At 35.1% G+C, this 16,817-nt stretch overlaps 1 protein-coding gene across 1 annotated transcript; it reads left to right on the forward strand.

The window, feature by feature from the left end:
* Positions 1-8,604: 8,604 nt before the first annotated feature.
* LOC138122567 (uncharacterized) lies at positions 8,605-15,778 on the forward strand. The gene is made up of 3 exons (XM_069036780.1): positions 8,605-8,658; positions 10,308-10,431; positions 10,695-15,778. Exons 1-3 carry the CDS (start codon positions 8,605-8,607, stop codon positions 15,776-15,778), a joined length of 5,262 nt encoding a protein of 1,753 aa, XP_068892881.1.
* The last annotated feature ends 1,039 nt before the right edge of the window (positions 15,779-16,817 follow it).

Below are 16,817 nucleotides of genomic sequence, written 5' to 3' on the forward strand. Positions count from 1 at the left end.
CCTATACACCATTTGATACACTTGCGGCGAACAGTGTCGTAAATTAGCGTCGCTGTCACAGCTAGATGATTAAAACCCTATCATTAACGTGCTAATCAAACAACACACTAATTACGAGGACAAAGGTAATAATCAAAATCCAATGAAACTCATAACGCTAATTGGGATTATGTTTCAGCAATAAATTTTACCACTAACCTGTGACGCCGATAAGACGTAAAATAAAATTTTATATCACTTTCTTGGTGGAACTTAATGGGGGCGGCGAGTAATAAATAATTCCCAAAGTACTCGAGCTCAGGATTATTGAAGTAGCTACAAACATCGTGTTCCAGTAATTAGGTGCATATGAATACGTAATTTCTCTTCTAAACTGCTACTTTATATGCAGTGGTAATACATACGCCGAATACTGTATCAGTATCAGCTGTATTATGATTGTGGTTGCAGCCAGATCAAACACACGATAATAACCTCAATTTCGTGTTACAATAAACAAGTGTAGGAGTTATTGTTTCCCTTACGTTTTACAGCCATTCGACTATTTACTTTATATAGAATATTAGCCCCGTGTTTGCTTTGCGTGATACTATTCGCAGTTAATGGTGTTGTTGGTGCATCCAATTATGTCGAAACGAGAGATTGGAGAAGGATTTAATTGGAAATTCAGTGGCGATAATTACAAATTGAAATTAGTGCCGATTGGAGAGACGGTTCTAGTTGTCGTTACCTTACTCTCGATATCAACATAAAGTTTAATTTTGTACGTTTAAAAATTATTTTATTCCGCTAATTTTAACTTGGATATTTATATTACTAAATTGTTTTTATTTGTACAATTTTCGAGTCTAGAGAACTTTGAAAGCTCCTTGAGTGTAGCCAAACTAAATTACGTCTGTTAGCTCTTTAAATTTTCATTGGAATCTCGTTCAATTTAATTAAAAAAGTCAGACTCGGAAGTTATTGAAGTAATAATTTGAAAATGAAGTGCCCCGGTAGCTGTATAATTTTTTAGAACTAGTAATTCTAAATATATCAAACCGTTCACGTAAATTACTTATCATTTAAGATGTTATGACGCATCAGCGAAGATACTTTTTACAATCAAAGAAATAATACATTTCATTCTTTCCTCGATGTAATTTGGAGTTTAAATTATTATGTTAATTGGAACGTTAAGTTTTATGAGTATCCCTTTACGTAAGTGTCTGAACTTTCCAATTTTGCGGGTGTATTTCAAAGAGACGGGAAAATTAATTTACGTAAAATACGCTTCTTGCACCCGTACCCCTTTCACTTTTCGGTACAGTGACGTTTACGCTGAAAGGAATCACAACCTGATAAACAAAATTTGTTAAAATAAGTATAATATGCTTCTCTAACTGAAATTTGAGAAAAAGTATGTAAAAGAAACTAAATTCCATATCCAACTCCTCTAGTAAATAATTTTTGTGTTTTTATTTTTGTTGTCAAGAATTTTGAGTTGCGACTTAAATTTTTAAGAAATTTATAGTAGGTCTGTAATTTACCGATTGTGACCTGATTAAATTTTCACTTATAAGCTTCAAACTATTTTATTTATTTAGGACAACGCAAACTTTACGTAAACATTATTGAACTTACATTATGTTTAACAAATTCATTAATTACAAACAAACTGGCTACCGCCATTCCTCAGATCGTGACATAGAATAATATGCTCCAGTGCTGCATTGTATTCTTAAATGAAAGTTGCCAGAATTGTTTCAGTTGAGACTTTCTGACCAATAATCAATATGTAATACATAAAATTTTGTTTGTAAAACTTCTTAATTAGCATCAAGTTTTTTTTTCACGTCTTTAATATCGATGTTATTGAATGGATCCCAAGGGAGACAGTGAACTGATATTCTCCCTTGAACAATAATTATTAGTAGTTTGAAATATAGCCAAACAACTTCACTGACATCCTCTCGTTACATTATTAAAACACTTTAATCGAGTTTGTTGCTTACGGAGTAGGTGTTAGCAATCGGAACAGATTTAGATTCACATTAAGCGAAAGAGCAGAGGTGTTGGATTTTCTCATGGGCTATGAGTCATATCTGCGCAAACGACGGATATCGGTCTCGAGTAGGTGCTACAAGCCGACCGGAAAACATCGTCATTCGTTACGTTAGTGTCGTCTCTCTCTCGTCTGTTTGCATGTAAAGTAGTCGACGTTTTCAGTTTTCATTTACAGATTTTTCGCTGGTTTATCGCTCCGCCTTCGCGCGGATATTTCCAAGGTCACAGCCCATGAGAGAATCCAAAACCTTCCACCTGGGAAGAGAACTTGAATTTGTAAATATGAAGAAGTATGAATCGGAAGGGTCTGATGCAGGTAGAGTGCTCCCGTTCTAAGAGTAGCACACCAATAAACCTGCGTTGATGACAAATTACAGTTCTTTTTAGGGCTACACAGTTTTACAGTATTCTTTACTAATAATTTTTAATACCAAAATAAAAAAATTACCAGTTAATTTATTTTATTTATTTGCACCGGGCAAAAATTATAAATAGCCGTAAAAGCTAAAAGTTTTCGTAAAATTGAAAAATTCATTCGATAAAAAATTAGGTCTTGTTATTTGATCTTCGATTAATTCCCGTGTACATCAAACGTGTGTGTTCAGTTTTTAATAACTGTAGGTATTATAAAAAGATAATTAACGTTAAAGTTTGTATTCTGGAATTAATCTTGCCAAAAATAACACGATCTCGTTGAATTTGGGCATTTTTATTCAAAGGTTAAACCCGCGAGCTAAAAATGCCCAAATTCAATTCGTAAAATTGTCAAAGCAAAAAGTTTTCGTAAGATTGAAAAATTTATCCGATAAAAAAATTTGGTTTTGTTATTTTACCTTCGATTGAATCCTTTTTACAATATCTTTTTTAACCATTTGATTTCAGTGAAGTGCGCACACGTTACGCCACTGGTAAGATTCTACTTGTCAGATTCGCATGACTCAGTGTGCTACTCTTAGAACGGGCGGACTCTAGTATGTTGTACGATGACAAGATTTCTACAGAATTATAAAATTGGTATACAGTCATATACACTTTGCGTCATTTTTAAACATGTGGCTAAATAAACACATCTTGAATATGCTGGAAGAAAATAAAAACCTTGGATATCCTTATATTTCTGAGAATCGGATTGGTTTTTAACTGAAACTTACAAAGCAAAAACCAACCGTTCGAATAAAATAAAACTGCAAAATTTAAATTTCATTTAACAAAAATTGCGTTCGAGTCGAGTATAGCGTAAACAAATAATTTAGACAAATAGACGAAAAATTGGAAAACGGGTGGAATTGATTTTAAATTTTCGTCTAAACAATTTTTTTCTCGTTCACCGAAACGTATTAGGTACTTACAATAATCAAATTAAATTTTCTGGAAATTTTTAAGAATCAATTATGTGATCATACATTCCCTAGGAAATCTCCCTAGAGTCTAAATCTATAGAGTAGGAAGAATTTTATTTTATCAGCTCAACATAAAGACCGTGTCCTTACGCTTGAGTTCCAGCTTACGAAAATAATGAATACTGGACAATCCGCAAACGTACCTAAGAGCGAATAATAAAAATCAATATCTATATAAGATAATTCAGATCGAAAGATTAAAAGTACCGCATTGGCGATAACAATGTCCCTCGTTTAGAAGCCCGGGGCCCGATTTCAAGCCATGGTGGCAAATAGGTGGTGCAGCGCAAATGTGTAGCTATGTTTATCTTACACATTAATTAGCAATATGCGTCATCTTTCTTTCTTGCGCCGTTACCATGACAACAACAAGTGCGACCGTCGCAAGTCAATTTGAAATCGGCCTCCCAGACGATTCCTACCAAGCTTTTTATCGCTAAATATTTCGTTAAGGCCCAATTTACACACGAACGAGTTGAATACAACGTTTTTTTGTTTGTTCAATGAGACCCTTAAAGACTCCAAATCGCTTAAAATCTTTAAAATTAGCTTGACGTTTCGTTTTGACAAATTGTGACATTTATTAAAATCCGTTTACAGAGGAGAAAATTCTCAAATTCTGACAGTGTGGAACAAAAAGTATTTTAGTTAATTAAGTGTTATTTTCCAAACGAAAAATTTGTTGTAATTTTAGAATATTGAAATATGTATTAATAATTTCCCAAGTTTTTCGGCTATTTCATTCATTGTAAGATTTTGTGACTCTCTACTTTTAAAGCGTTTATTTAAATATTTAACTACATTTTCGGTTTATTCACTTATTGAAGATACTATAGTTCACACATTATGATGCATTTCAATTTCACCCTGTATAATTATCTGGTACTACATATAGGCATATTACGATGCTATAAATTATCACACCGGTATGTTAATAGAAGTATAAAATAATAATACTGAAATCACAAATAAAGTTGGTATTATGTTTCAATAGTTTTTATAGTATTGCCGTTATAACTTTTTATTTGCTCCGCCCACTAAAATTGACCAATCAGAATCAAAGCCAGATTCAATCTGTACAACTTTACATCACATTTGCCACGTAAAAAGTTAAGGTTAGAATTTTGCTGTCAAGTCCACAATTATTGTTTTAGGTTCTAAAAAATAAAATGTCATTAAGACAATTCGAATGTCAGAAATTTTTACTGTGTAAATCAGATCGTCTTAACAACCTATTTGATTGGTAACTAAGAAAATGAAATGGGCGGGGCAGATACGTTGTCCTTAGTATAGTAAGACACGTGACTGCAATAATACGGATAATTGTGCAAGAATTGTTTGTCATTTGTTGCCCTAATTTTTCACCAGAATCAACTTGTTCCGGTATTATTAAGAGGATTGAGTTTTCAAAAAACCTAATTTTCTAGTGAAAATACAATAAGTGTTGATTGTAGGATAAAAATTGCGAAACAACTCTTCATAATATTTGTAATGTTCATTACCGTTCGCACTCCAGTTACATTGTTAAGGTTAACAGGCTTGATACAAACAGAGTTAAATCAGTATAAAATAAATTACAAATCACTGAACCTGAAGAACCCAACCAATTGGAAATTCAAACTCTGCGATTCAATTTACAGATTCACAGGTTGCTGAATTGCGCAAGGTTCGCATGACTATCAATACGTGTGACTTGGATAAGTTTTATTGACACGAGGACAATGCACTTAAACTTATTGCTAGTTGAAACCAATTCGCTAAGTTTAGATTGGAAAATCGCTGCACACAAGTACAAGCCAGTAATGCCAAGCCCCAGTAACATCAATCGAAATGTGAAAAGTAATGAAGCGTTTCTGTCATCAGATGACAATATTCAAAATGGTTGAAAGAGGTTTTAAGAAAAAACGAGACCCGAAGATGTGGAATTGCAGAGAAATAAAAAGAATTAAATACCAAGAAACAATAAAAAGTGTCATTCTCGTAGTGTATCAGACAGGGATGTTCAGGATGACATGGAATAATTTATCGCGCTTTGAGCCGCTGCAGTCTATTGTATGTCTCTTGTATAATTTCCTGTTAGGTTAAGTAACTTGTGAAATAAACAACATATTCAGTTGAGGCTGTTACGCTGAATGCACTGATTTATAAACAGGATTTGAATAAAATTATTAACTACAACACTAATTTTATATTAATAAATAAAATTTATAGCTATTTCTGAAATCAGAAGCTTCATTAATAATAATTCATTCGAGATATTTTGTATAGCGAAATCGAGTTAACATTTAACTCGATAATCGCTAACATATATCAGCGTCTTATCAGAAACTTTCCTCGAGCTAACTATGAACTATCAAATAATGTAAAAATTGAATCAGCTGAAATATTTACGTACATACTTTTCGTTTTTAGCATTATATTGGCTTAACAACGAAACATATGTTTTAGTGGTTACCATTGATGAATACATATTAAAAAATTTGAAATAATTTGCTTTTTACCGCATTCCTATATCTATAGCATTGGCTGAGAAATTCACAAAAATGTCTCGCAAAAATGGGGATCGAGTTTTTCATGTAAAATACTTTTTGCTTTTTCGTAACTGACTACTTCATTCACCCCTTTATCATGTTGTCCATAACTTTTCATATCCTTAGCCCAATTATTAGCTATACAAATTGTTTGACGCACTCTATCGGTCAGAGCGTCCTTTATTTAAGGTTTTAGTTTATAATAATATTATACTTTATTAGCATGTGCCAATTTATTTATTTTTACCACTTTTGATCGTGTTTTTAAGTCATCATTTATATCGATTAATTCCCACATACATCAAACATGCGTATTCAGCCAATCAGAGCAGCTGCTTTCATCCAATCAAAAATGTTTATCGTGATAAAAACGTCCTATTACTCCTGTCAAAAGTGATTAAAATTGTATGCTACTGCTGTCAGATTCTCAAATTGTTTTCAATAATTGTGTTTTTAATAATTGTGTTTTTAATAACTGTATTATAAATAAATAATTAACGTTAAAGTTTGTATTCTGGAATTAATCTTGCCAAAAATAACACGACCTAATTTTTTATATCTGATAAATTTCCCAATTTTACTCGGTGATATTTGGGCATTTTTTTCAAAGGGTAACCCTCGAGCTAAAGCTCTCGGGCCTAACCAGAATAAAAATGCCCAAATTCAACTCGTAAAATTGTCAAAGCAGGAAGTTTTTGTAAAACTGAAAAATTTATCCGATACAAAAATTAGATCTTGTTATTTTACCTTTGAAAAAATCCCGAGTTCAACCGGTCCCACCTTTATAACGGGTGACTATTAAAATTTTCACTTGGAGTTGGCTTTGAACGAGTTTTTATTTTTTGTGTTACTTTAGACACACGCAAGAACGAACGACAAATGTCAGTCAGTACAATTGAAACATAACCGAATTAAGAGAAAAAACATTTATTGAAATGTCAAACTTGTCAGTGTCTAAGGTGCAACGGAAAAGAATGATCCATAGCCAACCCTAAGTGAAAATTTTAATATCACCCGTTATGTAACTTTATAAGAAAGAACAGATCAATCGTAGAAGTCCTAAATGTTCATTTTAAATAAACCGTTTTCACCTCTTATCTGTTTTTGACATGTATGGAACCATAAAGTAAAATCCTTCAATAATTCAGTTACTATTTTTTATGAATTAAATTGTTGTATCCCACTTTACTATTGAACATTAAAAATGATGTGGTATAAAATAATGCACTTACATAAAATTCTCTGACACAAAACTAGTAGAAAAAAATGCATACATAAATAGATGACATTAAAATAAAATTTTGGGTCAGTTTTTATGATCACTTTTCTAAAATGCTGTTTACTTCATTCCTGGCCGAGTATCAATTTTTGTACTGAGACACGATTCCCTAACATTATAATAAATAAGGTGATTTAAAAATCATCACCATAATAAATCTAATATTATAATCACAAAATAATGATTCATAAAACAGGTGAGACATTGCACATTTATAATTTTGTAAGTTGACTTTGTACTGCAACAATAAAAATGTTACAATGTACCTTCGGATTTATTACACTGTAACAAAAGCTAGTCGACCGCGTTTTTCATGCCCGTGCTCATGATTTGATTGACCGGCAAGTGTAAATGTTTTTGTTCGTTTGAATGAAAAATTAAAAAACGGAATTATAAAGTCCAAAATTTAAAACATACAACAAAGCTTAACTTTGCCCATGGCTGATTAAACCTTAAGCAAAACTTTGGTATCATGATTATTATAAATTATTATGCTTAAATTAATTCAAATACTGATTTCTGTGACGATTTGTTAAATATTCTAGGCAGTGTTATCACGATCGTCAGACAATTGTAAAACCGAATGAATGTATTTCCCTTGTGGAACTCTGTTAATACAATTTCTATTCTTGAATGGCCACAATTAAGTAATATTGGCAGCACCGTATTAATCATGTTAGCTCGTTGGCTTTCATTTTATTTATGTTAGCAGCTAGGTGGCTTTATTCTGATTTTATTCTCCAGGGTTTCTTATAAACTGAGTTGAAGTCGATCCCTTGGAGAAATCACACGAGCCTTTAGTTGTTAGGTACTGCACAAAATATTTAAAGCTGAATGGGGAAAAACGGCGGTTTTGCTGGATGATGGTAGTTGTTGTGTATCCCTACTTGTGTAATATGCCGAAATTAAATTCAGAATTTAGGTGGAGAGACTAAAAACTCGTTTGTAAAATTTGGAAAGTAATTATGTTTCAAGTTAATCAACTCGAAGTACAGCCCGATGTACTATTTGTTAATTAAAGTTGCTAAAGTCACAATTTTGACACTCAACCTTGTCCGAACTTGAGCTTCTCAACTGAATATTTTATAAGCTTATGAATATGGATCTCATTAGGTGCAACACTGTGTAAGAAGAATTGTTGTCGGTGGCACTTTCAGAATCGATCATTATTAGAGGGAGTATTGGAAAGCTGTCCTTGCTTTCTTATGCGAGAACTGCAATGCGGTAAACACGGCGGAGACGATGCAAGAACTCGTTAAGTACTGAAATGCTATCGCCCATTCATCTGTAAATTTTCGACACAAACAAAATGGCGAAAGCGAAACGTTTCGGTTCACTGTGATCGATCATGGCACTAATTCGTTATACGGAGAAAATAAGAGACGGCATCAAACTAAAAGCTGTAATGACAACTTTGAGCAAACGCTTTTAAAATCTGTATAAACTTAGTGACGAGTTACCGCTTAATGATACGTAGTTAAGACCGGTAATCGTGAAAATGGCACCCTGGAAAAATAATCACATATGAGAAAACCGAGGTTGAGGATAAATGTTATGTTTAATATTATATATCCGATCCTCCCATGTTGGTTGTAATGATAATAATGAATTACACTTCAAGCTTGACTGTAAATGACCTTAATGTACAAAAACAGTGATTTTTTATTTGGAATATTTTCTTGTCTGTCCGTTAGCCATTTTGACTCCTGACGTAAATCAACGCAAAGTTTTGTTTGAAGCAGACTGCAACGTCAAATAAATAGGCGAGGAAACCGTTTGAGACCACAAATTGTCTACGCCCATGCATAGGATTCCGCTACGACATGACCGATAATTTGCAACGCCTGCTTTGATTTGTTTCCTTTTTGATCACTTGATACAAGACTGGTGGAATACTTACTCAGGGATATAAAGGTTACATCTTCTAGACATGATAGGGTTGTCGAAATATTTATATATTTGTTGTTTTGTAAAAAACAAGCACACGAAAAAATAATACATCACATTATTGCGTATGATTCAATTTTGCATGCTTCTGATGATGAGGTTATCAATATACTATTGTAGTATCTCATCCAAAATAAGCTGTATATCATGTCGTAACTCATTGTAATTTACACAATTGTAACATTCCACATTGGTAGTTGAACAATTTGCTCATAGAAAGCCAATTATTAACCACAAACCCACAATTATCCAGAGAAGTGAGATAAGAATGTGACTAGAAGTGTTTACAGGGTAAGTAAACTGACTCACTAGTACAAATGATTGAATACGGATTCTTTAAAGAGCTGCATACCTGCAACGTTTTCTTATTATGTATTCTTATTGAAAAATGCTAAAAACAAAAGAACAACGATCGTGAGGGTACTTACTACTTATCATATTAATAAAAAACAAATTTTGTGCGCTTGTAACTGATAAACCGGTAAATAGATTTTGGTGGGGTCTTCACTAATTATTGGAATGTTTCTATAACTGTAGTTTTAGTGAACTGAATAGTAGTAGAATTTCTCATTCGGAGCAGATGGTTAGTACCTAACAAGACATTTTAAACTAGAGTTTCGTTAACCTAAATTTCACAGTAAGAGTGACAAGCCATTTATGTGTGGGAGAGTTAATACTATTACATTTATATGCTCTAATTAAGCATAGTTGTTTTTATTTAAAAAAATATTTCTGATTTTATGTTTGTACAAAATAATGTAATTTTGAACGTTATTGTTAGAAACAGGTACTGTAGCAGGTAGTCCTGCCTACTTTCTTTGTGAGAGGGGTGAAATCACCCACCCTTATTTAAGTCGAGATATAGCGGTAAAAACCAGAGTCTACCACTATCCTTGGTACTTAACACTTGTACATCAACATTTTGTCATACAATAAAGTTTTTAAGTAGTTATACAAAGACGACTATATCATTTGAACGGCTAATATCACCACCCAACAGTGATTAATCGTTCATAATTTTGGTCCTTCGAGCCGGATGATTAAATCCATATCACACGACGGTCGTCTAGTGTAATAACAAGTGTAATACAACAACAATTCAAGAAACAGTTTCGACACCCAGAGGGCAGCAACGATTTCGTCACCTTCAGCAAGGGCAAAAGGGCAGCACGAATAGTCACCGAATTGGGTAGCAGCGAAGCGATCATCACTCAAGACATCAACAAAGGTTAGTGGCTCTCAATCCTTTCAATTTCCCTTCCAAACTGCATTACTACGTACGACTTTTTCTATTGTTCCTAATTTCGCAAATTTTCATCTCGACCACGTAAATCAAATCAATCATTATGCCCGAGACATCCTTATTAGATGAATCAATTGCCAAATTAGAGGCTCTAAAAAGGAAAAGAACCTCATTAAAAGCTAGAATTACGCGTATTCAGAACTTTGTGTCTAATTTTCAATCAAATGATAATGATGTGTCTCCACTAGAAACTAGAAAAACATTCATCGAACAAATATTCAAAGAATATGACGAGGTACAGACTGAAATTGAATCACTCGATCTTTCATCAGAGGCGATTGAGACACAGACTCAGGACCGCGACGAAATTGATTTAAAGTATCTCGATGTATTATCATCAATTCAAACAAAAATTAGACAAACGACGCCTCCACCGCACACTGCGGCCACAGCGAATCCTAACGGTAGTTGTTCCAGCGCTAATTCACATTGCTCTAATCGTGATCAATCAATCAAATTGAATCTGCCAACTTTAAATTTAAAATCTTTCACTGGTTGCTATAAGGAATGGTTGTCATTTCAAAATTCATTTAAATCCATTATTGAAGACGAAAACAACATGCTAAACAACTGTCAACGTTTCCAATATTTGCGATCATGTTTATCTGGTGAAGCTTTGCGAGCAGTCGAGTCATTAACGGTGTCATCAGAAAATTATAATGTAGCGTGGGATATCTTAAAGAAACGGTTCTGCAACAAACGGCTGATCGTTCACGATCACATAATAGCCATCACAAAGGCACCCCAAGTAATTAAAGCCTCGCATTCGTCACTTAGGTGTTTTTTAGATACGTTGAATTCAAATGTTGCCGCGTTAAGACAGCTAGAAGTACCGATTGATACTTGGCACGCTCTTCTAGTCGTAATAATTGTGGACAAATTAGACGACAATCTTGCAAGAGAATGGCAGGCTACATTAACCGACGAGGTTCCAACTTACGGTCAAACGATCGAATTTTTAGAAAAGAAATGTCAGTTGTTGGAATCCTTAAATCTATTGCACCCCAAATCGAACGTCAATCCGAATCACAATAATGCAAAAAACAATATGTCACAAAAACGAAGCACTACATCTTATGTTGCCACAAACAAACTACATTGTACATTTTGTAAAAATGACGATCATACAATCTTTCAGTGCAATGAATTTACAAAATTAAATGTAGAGGAAAGAAACGCTCAAGCTCGAAACCTGAAGTTATGTCTTAATTGTCTAAGAACCAATCATTTTGTTAACAACTGTCAGTCCAAATTCAAATGCCGTAAATGCAATCAAAGCCACAATACGCTGCTTCACAAAGAAAGACAAATCACGCAAACCAATGAAACACCAGCACAGGTAGAAAGTTTAAACGCTCATTCTATGAGGTCCCAATCATCAATTATTTTGTTATCAACCGCGATCGTTCTCATAGAAGATCGTAATAATAAGTCACATAAATGTAGAGCTCTCCTGGATGCAGGGTCCATGAACAGTTATATTACGTCATCATTTTCCAAAAAATTACGTCTACAGCAGAAAGCCGTAAATATAACCGTTGGCGGAATTGGTCAAATTTCGACGAACATCAAACAGGCCGTCCAGGTAAACATCAAGTCTCAGTACAATAAGTTTTCGGCGAACTTAAGTTGTTTTGTTCTGGAAAAAATAACCGAAAATCTTCCCCTGGTGACCATAAACATGTCTGCAATAAATATTCCAAAGGAATTACAGCTAGCCGATCCGAAATTCTTAGAAACTGCACCAGTAGACTTACTTATCGGGGCTGATTTGTTTTGGAACCTTTTATGTCAAGACCGCAAGGAAATAACACTGAAGAACCATAACAAACTAATGCTGCAAAATACCCATTTAGGTTTCATTGCGGGTGGGTCACTAAATATGAACAATAACAATAGCTCAAGCACCTGCTCGCTTTCTCTAACGTCGGTAACCGACATTTTAGAGAACCAGGTGCAGAAATTCTTCGAACTAGAACAATGCAGCAACCCTTCCGAACAAAAATGCTTTTCAAATGAAGAGATTATGTGCGAGCAACATTTTATTCAAAATACGTGCAGACAAACAAACGGAAAGTTTCTTGTTAAACTGCCATTAAAAAATGATCCTCCAATTCTCAAGTCAAACCGCGATAGTGCTGTAAAGTTTTTTAACAATCTGGAACGAAACCTAAACAAAAGGCCTACACTAAAATCAGATTATGTGCAATTCATGCGGGATTACATCTCTTTGGGTCACATGGAGGAAGTTCCGGGTTGCGAATTAAATAAACCAAACTGTACATATTTGCCCCATCACGCGGTACTCAAGGATTCTACATCGACCAAGTTAAGAGTTGTTTTTAACGCGTCATTTCGCTCAGCTGATGCATTAAGTCTAAATGACAATCTTATGGCAGGACCTACAATCCAGCCAGAGCTTTTTGCAATTTTGTTGAGATTCAGAACTTTTAAATACGTCGTAAACGGGGACATAGCTAAAATGTACCGTATGATAGAAATACATCCCGATCACAGTGACTATCAACGAATTGTTTGGCGCGAGAACACCGAAGATCCGCTAAAAACGTATAGATTAACCACTCTAACCTACGGTACAAAACCGGCCAGTTTTCTAGCAACAAGATGTCTTAAAGAACTAGCTCTTCAAAACGTAAATCAGTACCCGGAAGCCGCTAAAGCAATTCAACAGGATTTTTACGTAGACGATCTTCTGACGGGAGGAGACTCACTTGAAAACCTAATCACTTTACGAGATCAAATAATTCAAATTTTAGCTCATGGTGGTTTCTTATTACGTAAATGGGCCGCCAATCATCCTGCATTAATTCCAGATAGTCACGAGCCTAATCTCAACGTCAGTTTCGATAAGGATGCTTACACTAAAACGTTAGGGCTTTTTTGGAATCCTAATCACGATTCGTTACGCTATCAGGTAAAACAGTGCGACATTCCGAAAAGACTAACAAAACGCGAAATCCTGTCTAAAACTGCCCAGGTATTCCATCCATTGGGTCTTGTGGCGCCAGTAGTAGTAAAAGCAAAAATAATCCTTCAACAGTGCTGGAGTTTGAAAATTGGATGGGACGATCTATTACCTGAAACTATTTATTGTGCATGGGTTAAGATCTTGCAAGAACTCGCTCACTTAAACGAAATCGAAATTCCCAGAAACATAATAAAATCAAGCCCCGTACAGGTGCAACTACATGGTTTTGGTGACGCATCACAAATCGCATATGGCGCTGCTGTCTATCTAAGAACAACTGATCATAGTGGCAATCATCAAGTTCACTTAATTTGCGCTAAATCTCGTGTGGCTCCTCTTCGCGCTGTTACGTTACCACGCTTGGAGCTGTGTGCCGCCTTAACGTTGTCGCGATTATTTAATACAGTTTTACGAACGATAAATGTCAAAATTGATCAGCAATTTCTCTGGACAGATTCCACAGTCGTTCTGGCATGGATAAACGCTACATCTTCAAACTTACAAACATTTGTAGGAAATCGAGTTTCCGAAATTCAAACGCTAACGGATGCGAAAGATTGGTATCATGTCAAAAGCGAAAGTAACCCTGCGGATGTACTAAGCCGAGGTGCTTTACCTGGTCAACTCAAAACTAATAAACTGTGGTGGAACGGTCCTGATTGGCTGTCAGAAAACAACGACACTTGGCCCGTATCTAACGTAAATCTTTCGGATATTGAAATTCCAGAACGGCGAACTGTCACTCTGACCAATATTCATTCTCGCGAAAGACAACTACCGCTTCTTACAAAATTTTCAAATTACAAAAAAACTGAACGCGTAATGTCATGGGTATTACGGTTCATCAACAATTGTAGGAAGCCAAACCAAAGGCAAATCTCTAGTTCTTTAACATGTGAAGAATTAAAAGATTCCATGAAGGCCATCATGCGTTTAATTCAAGAAGTTGCATTCAACGATGAATTAGCTTGCCTTAAACAAAACAAACCGATTAACAAGAAATCACGTTTACTGTGCTTAAATATTTTTCTCGACAAGAATGATAATTTAATTCGCGCGGGAGGTAGGTTGCAAAACTCATCCTTAACTTACGATGTCAAACATCCCATCGTGCTACCAAACGATCACCATTTGATTAAGGCATTAGTCAAACACGTGCACATTGAGCAACTGCACGCTGGTGTTCAGGGAACTTTAGCCGCGTTACGTCAAAATTTTTGGATAATTTCTCCACGCAGTGTGGTACGCAAGATTTTGCACCAGTGTTTGCAATGTTTTAAAGTCAAACCAAGCGTTATGTATCCTATTATGGGTAATTTGCCCAAATCCCGTGTCGAACCAACCAGACCATTTTCAATCAGTGGCGTAGATTATGCCGGGCCTATTTACATCAAGGAATGTCGTGGTCGCAGTAAGCGTACTGTGAAGGCATATATTTGCGTCTTTGTCTGTTTTTCAACTAAAGCCGTTCATTTAGAACTGGTTGGTGACTTAACGACTCAAACCTTTTTGAATGCGCTAAAACGCTTCATATCAAGACGTGGTCATGTGTACCATCTTTATTCGGACAATGCTACAAATTTCGTTGGCGCCAATAGAGAATTACTGGAACTAAGAACATTTCTAAAGTCAGCTTCATTTAGTCAAATTACAGAAAATCTGGCTAATAAGGGTATCTCGTGGCATTTCATTCCCCCCAGATCCCCGCACATGGGCGGTATTTGGGAAATAAACGTAAAATCCATAAAAGGTCATTTAAAGAGAACAATTGGAGAAGTCGTGCTTTCCTACGAAGAATTGTATACCCTGTTAACAAGAATTGAAGCAGTCCTAAACTCCAGACCTTTGTGTCCCTTGAGTAACGATCCTAATGACCTTAATCCCATAACCCCTGGTCACTTCCTCATCGGAGAGCCATTAACTTCTATAAGCGAAAGAGATCTTACGACGACGAGGATCAACCGATTGACGCAATGGCAAAGAGTGGAACAGATGAGGCAGCACTTTTGGCACCGCTGGCAAAGGGAGTACCTTGTTCAAAACATCAATCGTTCCAAGCAGCTCCGTGGTTCCGGTTCCAGACCGTCTACCCCCGCCTTGGAAGTTGGTTCCATGGTGATTCTAGTTGAGGACAACACGCCGCCACTACAATGGAAATTGGGACGCATCGTAGAACTTCATCCCGGAAGTGACGGTGTTGTGCGCGTAGTGTCCGTAAAGACTGTCAATGGCATCTTCAAAAGAGCCACGCGAAAGGTGTGCGTTCTGCCAGCGAATGAATAGACTATGTTTGTATCGTGTAAATATTTGTTATAATTATGCATTAACCCTTTTTTACAATTGACTTCAATGTTTGTATTTTTTAATGTTTTTTGTCATGTTTATTATGTAACAATCCTTTTTCTAATAACCATGTTCGATCTTTGCTAATTCCAATATTTTTGAAGTCCGTGCCTTCAAGGGGGGCGGTATATGTACAAAATAATGTAATTTTGAACGTTATTGTTAGAAACAGGTACTGTAGCAGGTAGTCCTGCCTACTTTCTTTGTGAGAGGGGTGAAATCACCCACCCTTATTTAAGTCGAGATATAGCGGTAAAAACCAGAGTCTACCACTATCCTTGGTACTTAACACTTGTACATCAACATTTTGTCATACAATAAAGTTTTTAAGTAGTTATACAAAGACGACTATATCATTTGAACGGCTAATATCACCACCCAACAGTGATTAATCGTTCAATGTTATTGATTTGATTATTTATATCCGCACTACCAATAGATCTGTTCGGGGAAATCTAATCGGACGAATCAGGGTCAACAGTGTGTCTATACATCTCGTTCTAAATCGCGAGGTTATTTCCAAGGAAATCAAATGAAAAAAGCAAAATTTTGTTCTAAAAATAAATTTGAAATTAATCATTTACGATCAATTTTATAAACGCACCAAAAAAAAAACACGATTTTATACCTATAATGTACTGTATTTTTAGTTTACGTTTTCAAATAAACAGAATTTTAGTGTGTTCATAAAATTTTAATGAACTAATATTACCTTGAAATTTCTCTATTTATAATTCATCATATTAAAAGGAAAACAAAATATGGATGGAATTTAGTGAGCAGAATTTAATACAGCAGCTGGAGATAAGTGTGTACATTTATGTATCGGGTGTTCATTTAAATTTATCCTCGAAGTAGGTAGGCGTTGAAGAGTCAGTTGTGAACTGAGAGTGAGCTGTTTAAATCTAACCTCAATTTTTTCGTTGTTTGTGTTTTTACGATCGACTTTTTAACGTCAAATTTAAATGAACACCGATAT

Source organism: Tenebrio molitor, chromosome 2 (assembly GCF_963966145.1).
Source record: "Tenebrio molitor chromosome 2, icTenMoli1.1, whole genome shotgun sequence".
NCBI lineage: Eukaryota > Metazoa > Arthropoda > Insecta > Coleoptera > Tenebrionidae > Tenebrio > Tenebrio molitor.

Excerpts from the sequence above, each read along its gene's own strand:
- LOC138122567 (XM_069036780.1), top strand. The coding sequence starts at position 8,605 with ATGGCACTAATTCGTTATACGGAGAAAATAAGAGACGGCATCAAACTA. Across the intron at positions 8,659-10,307 it reads ACGGCATCAAACTAAAAGCT|AAACAGTTTCGACACCCAGA; the intron begins GTAATGACAACT and ends CAACAATTCAAG. Across the intron at positions 10,432-10,694 it reads CACTCAAGACATCAACAAAG|AAACTAGAAAAACATTCATC; the intron begins GTTAGTGGCTCT and ends TGTCTCCACTAG.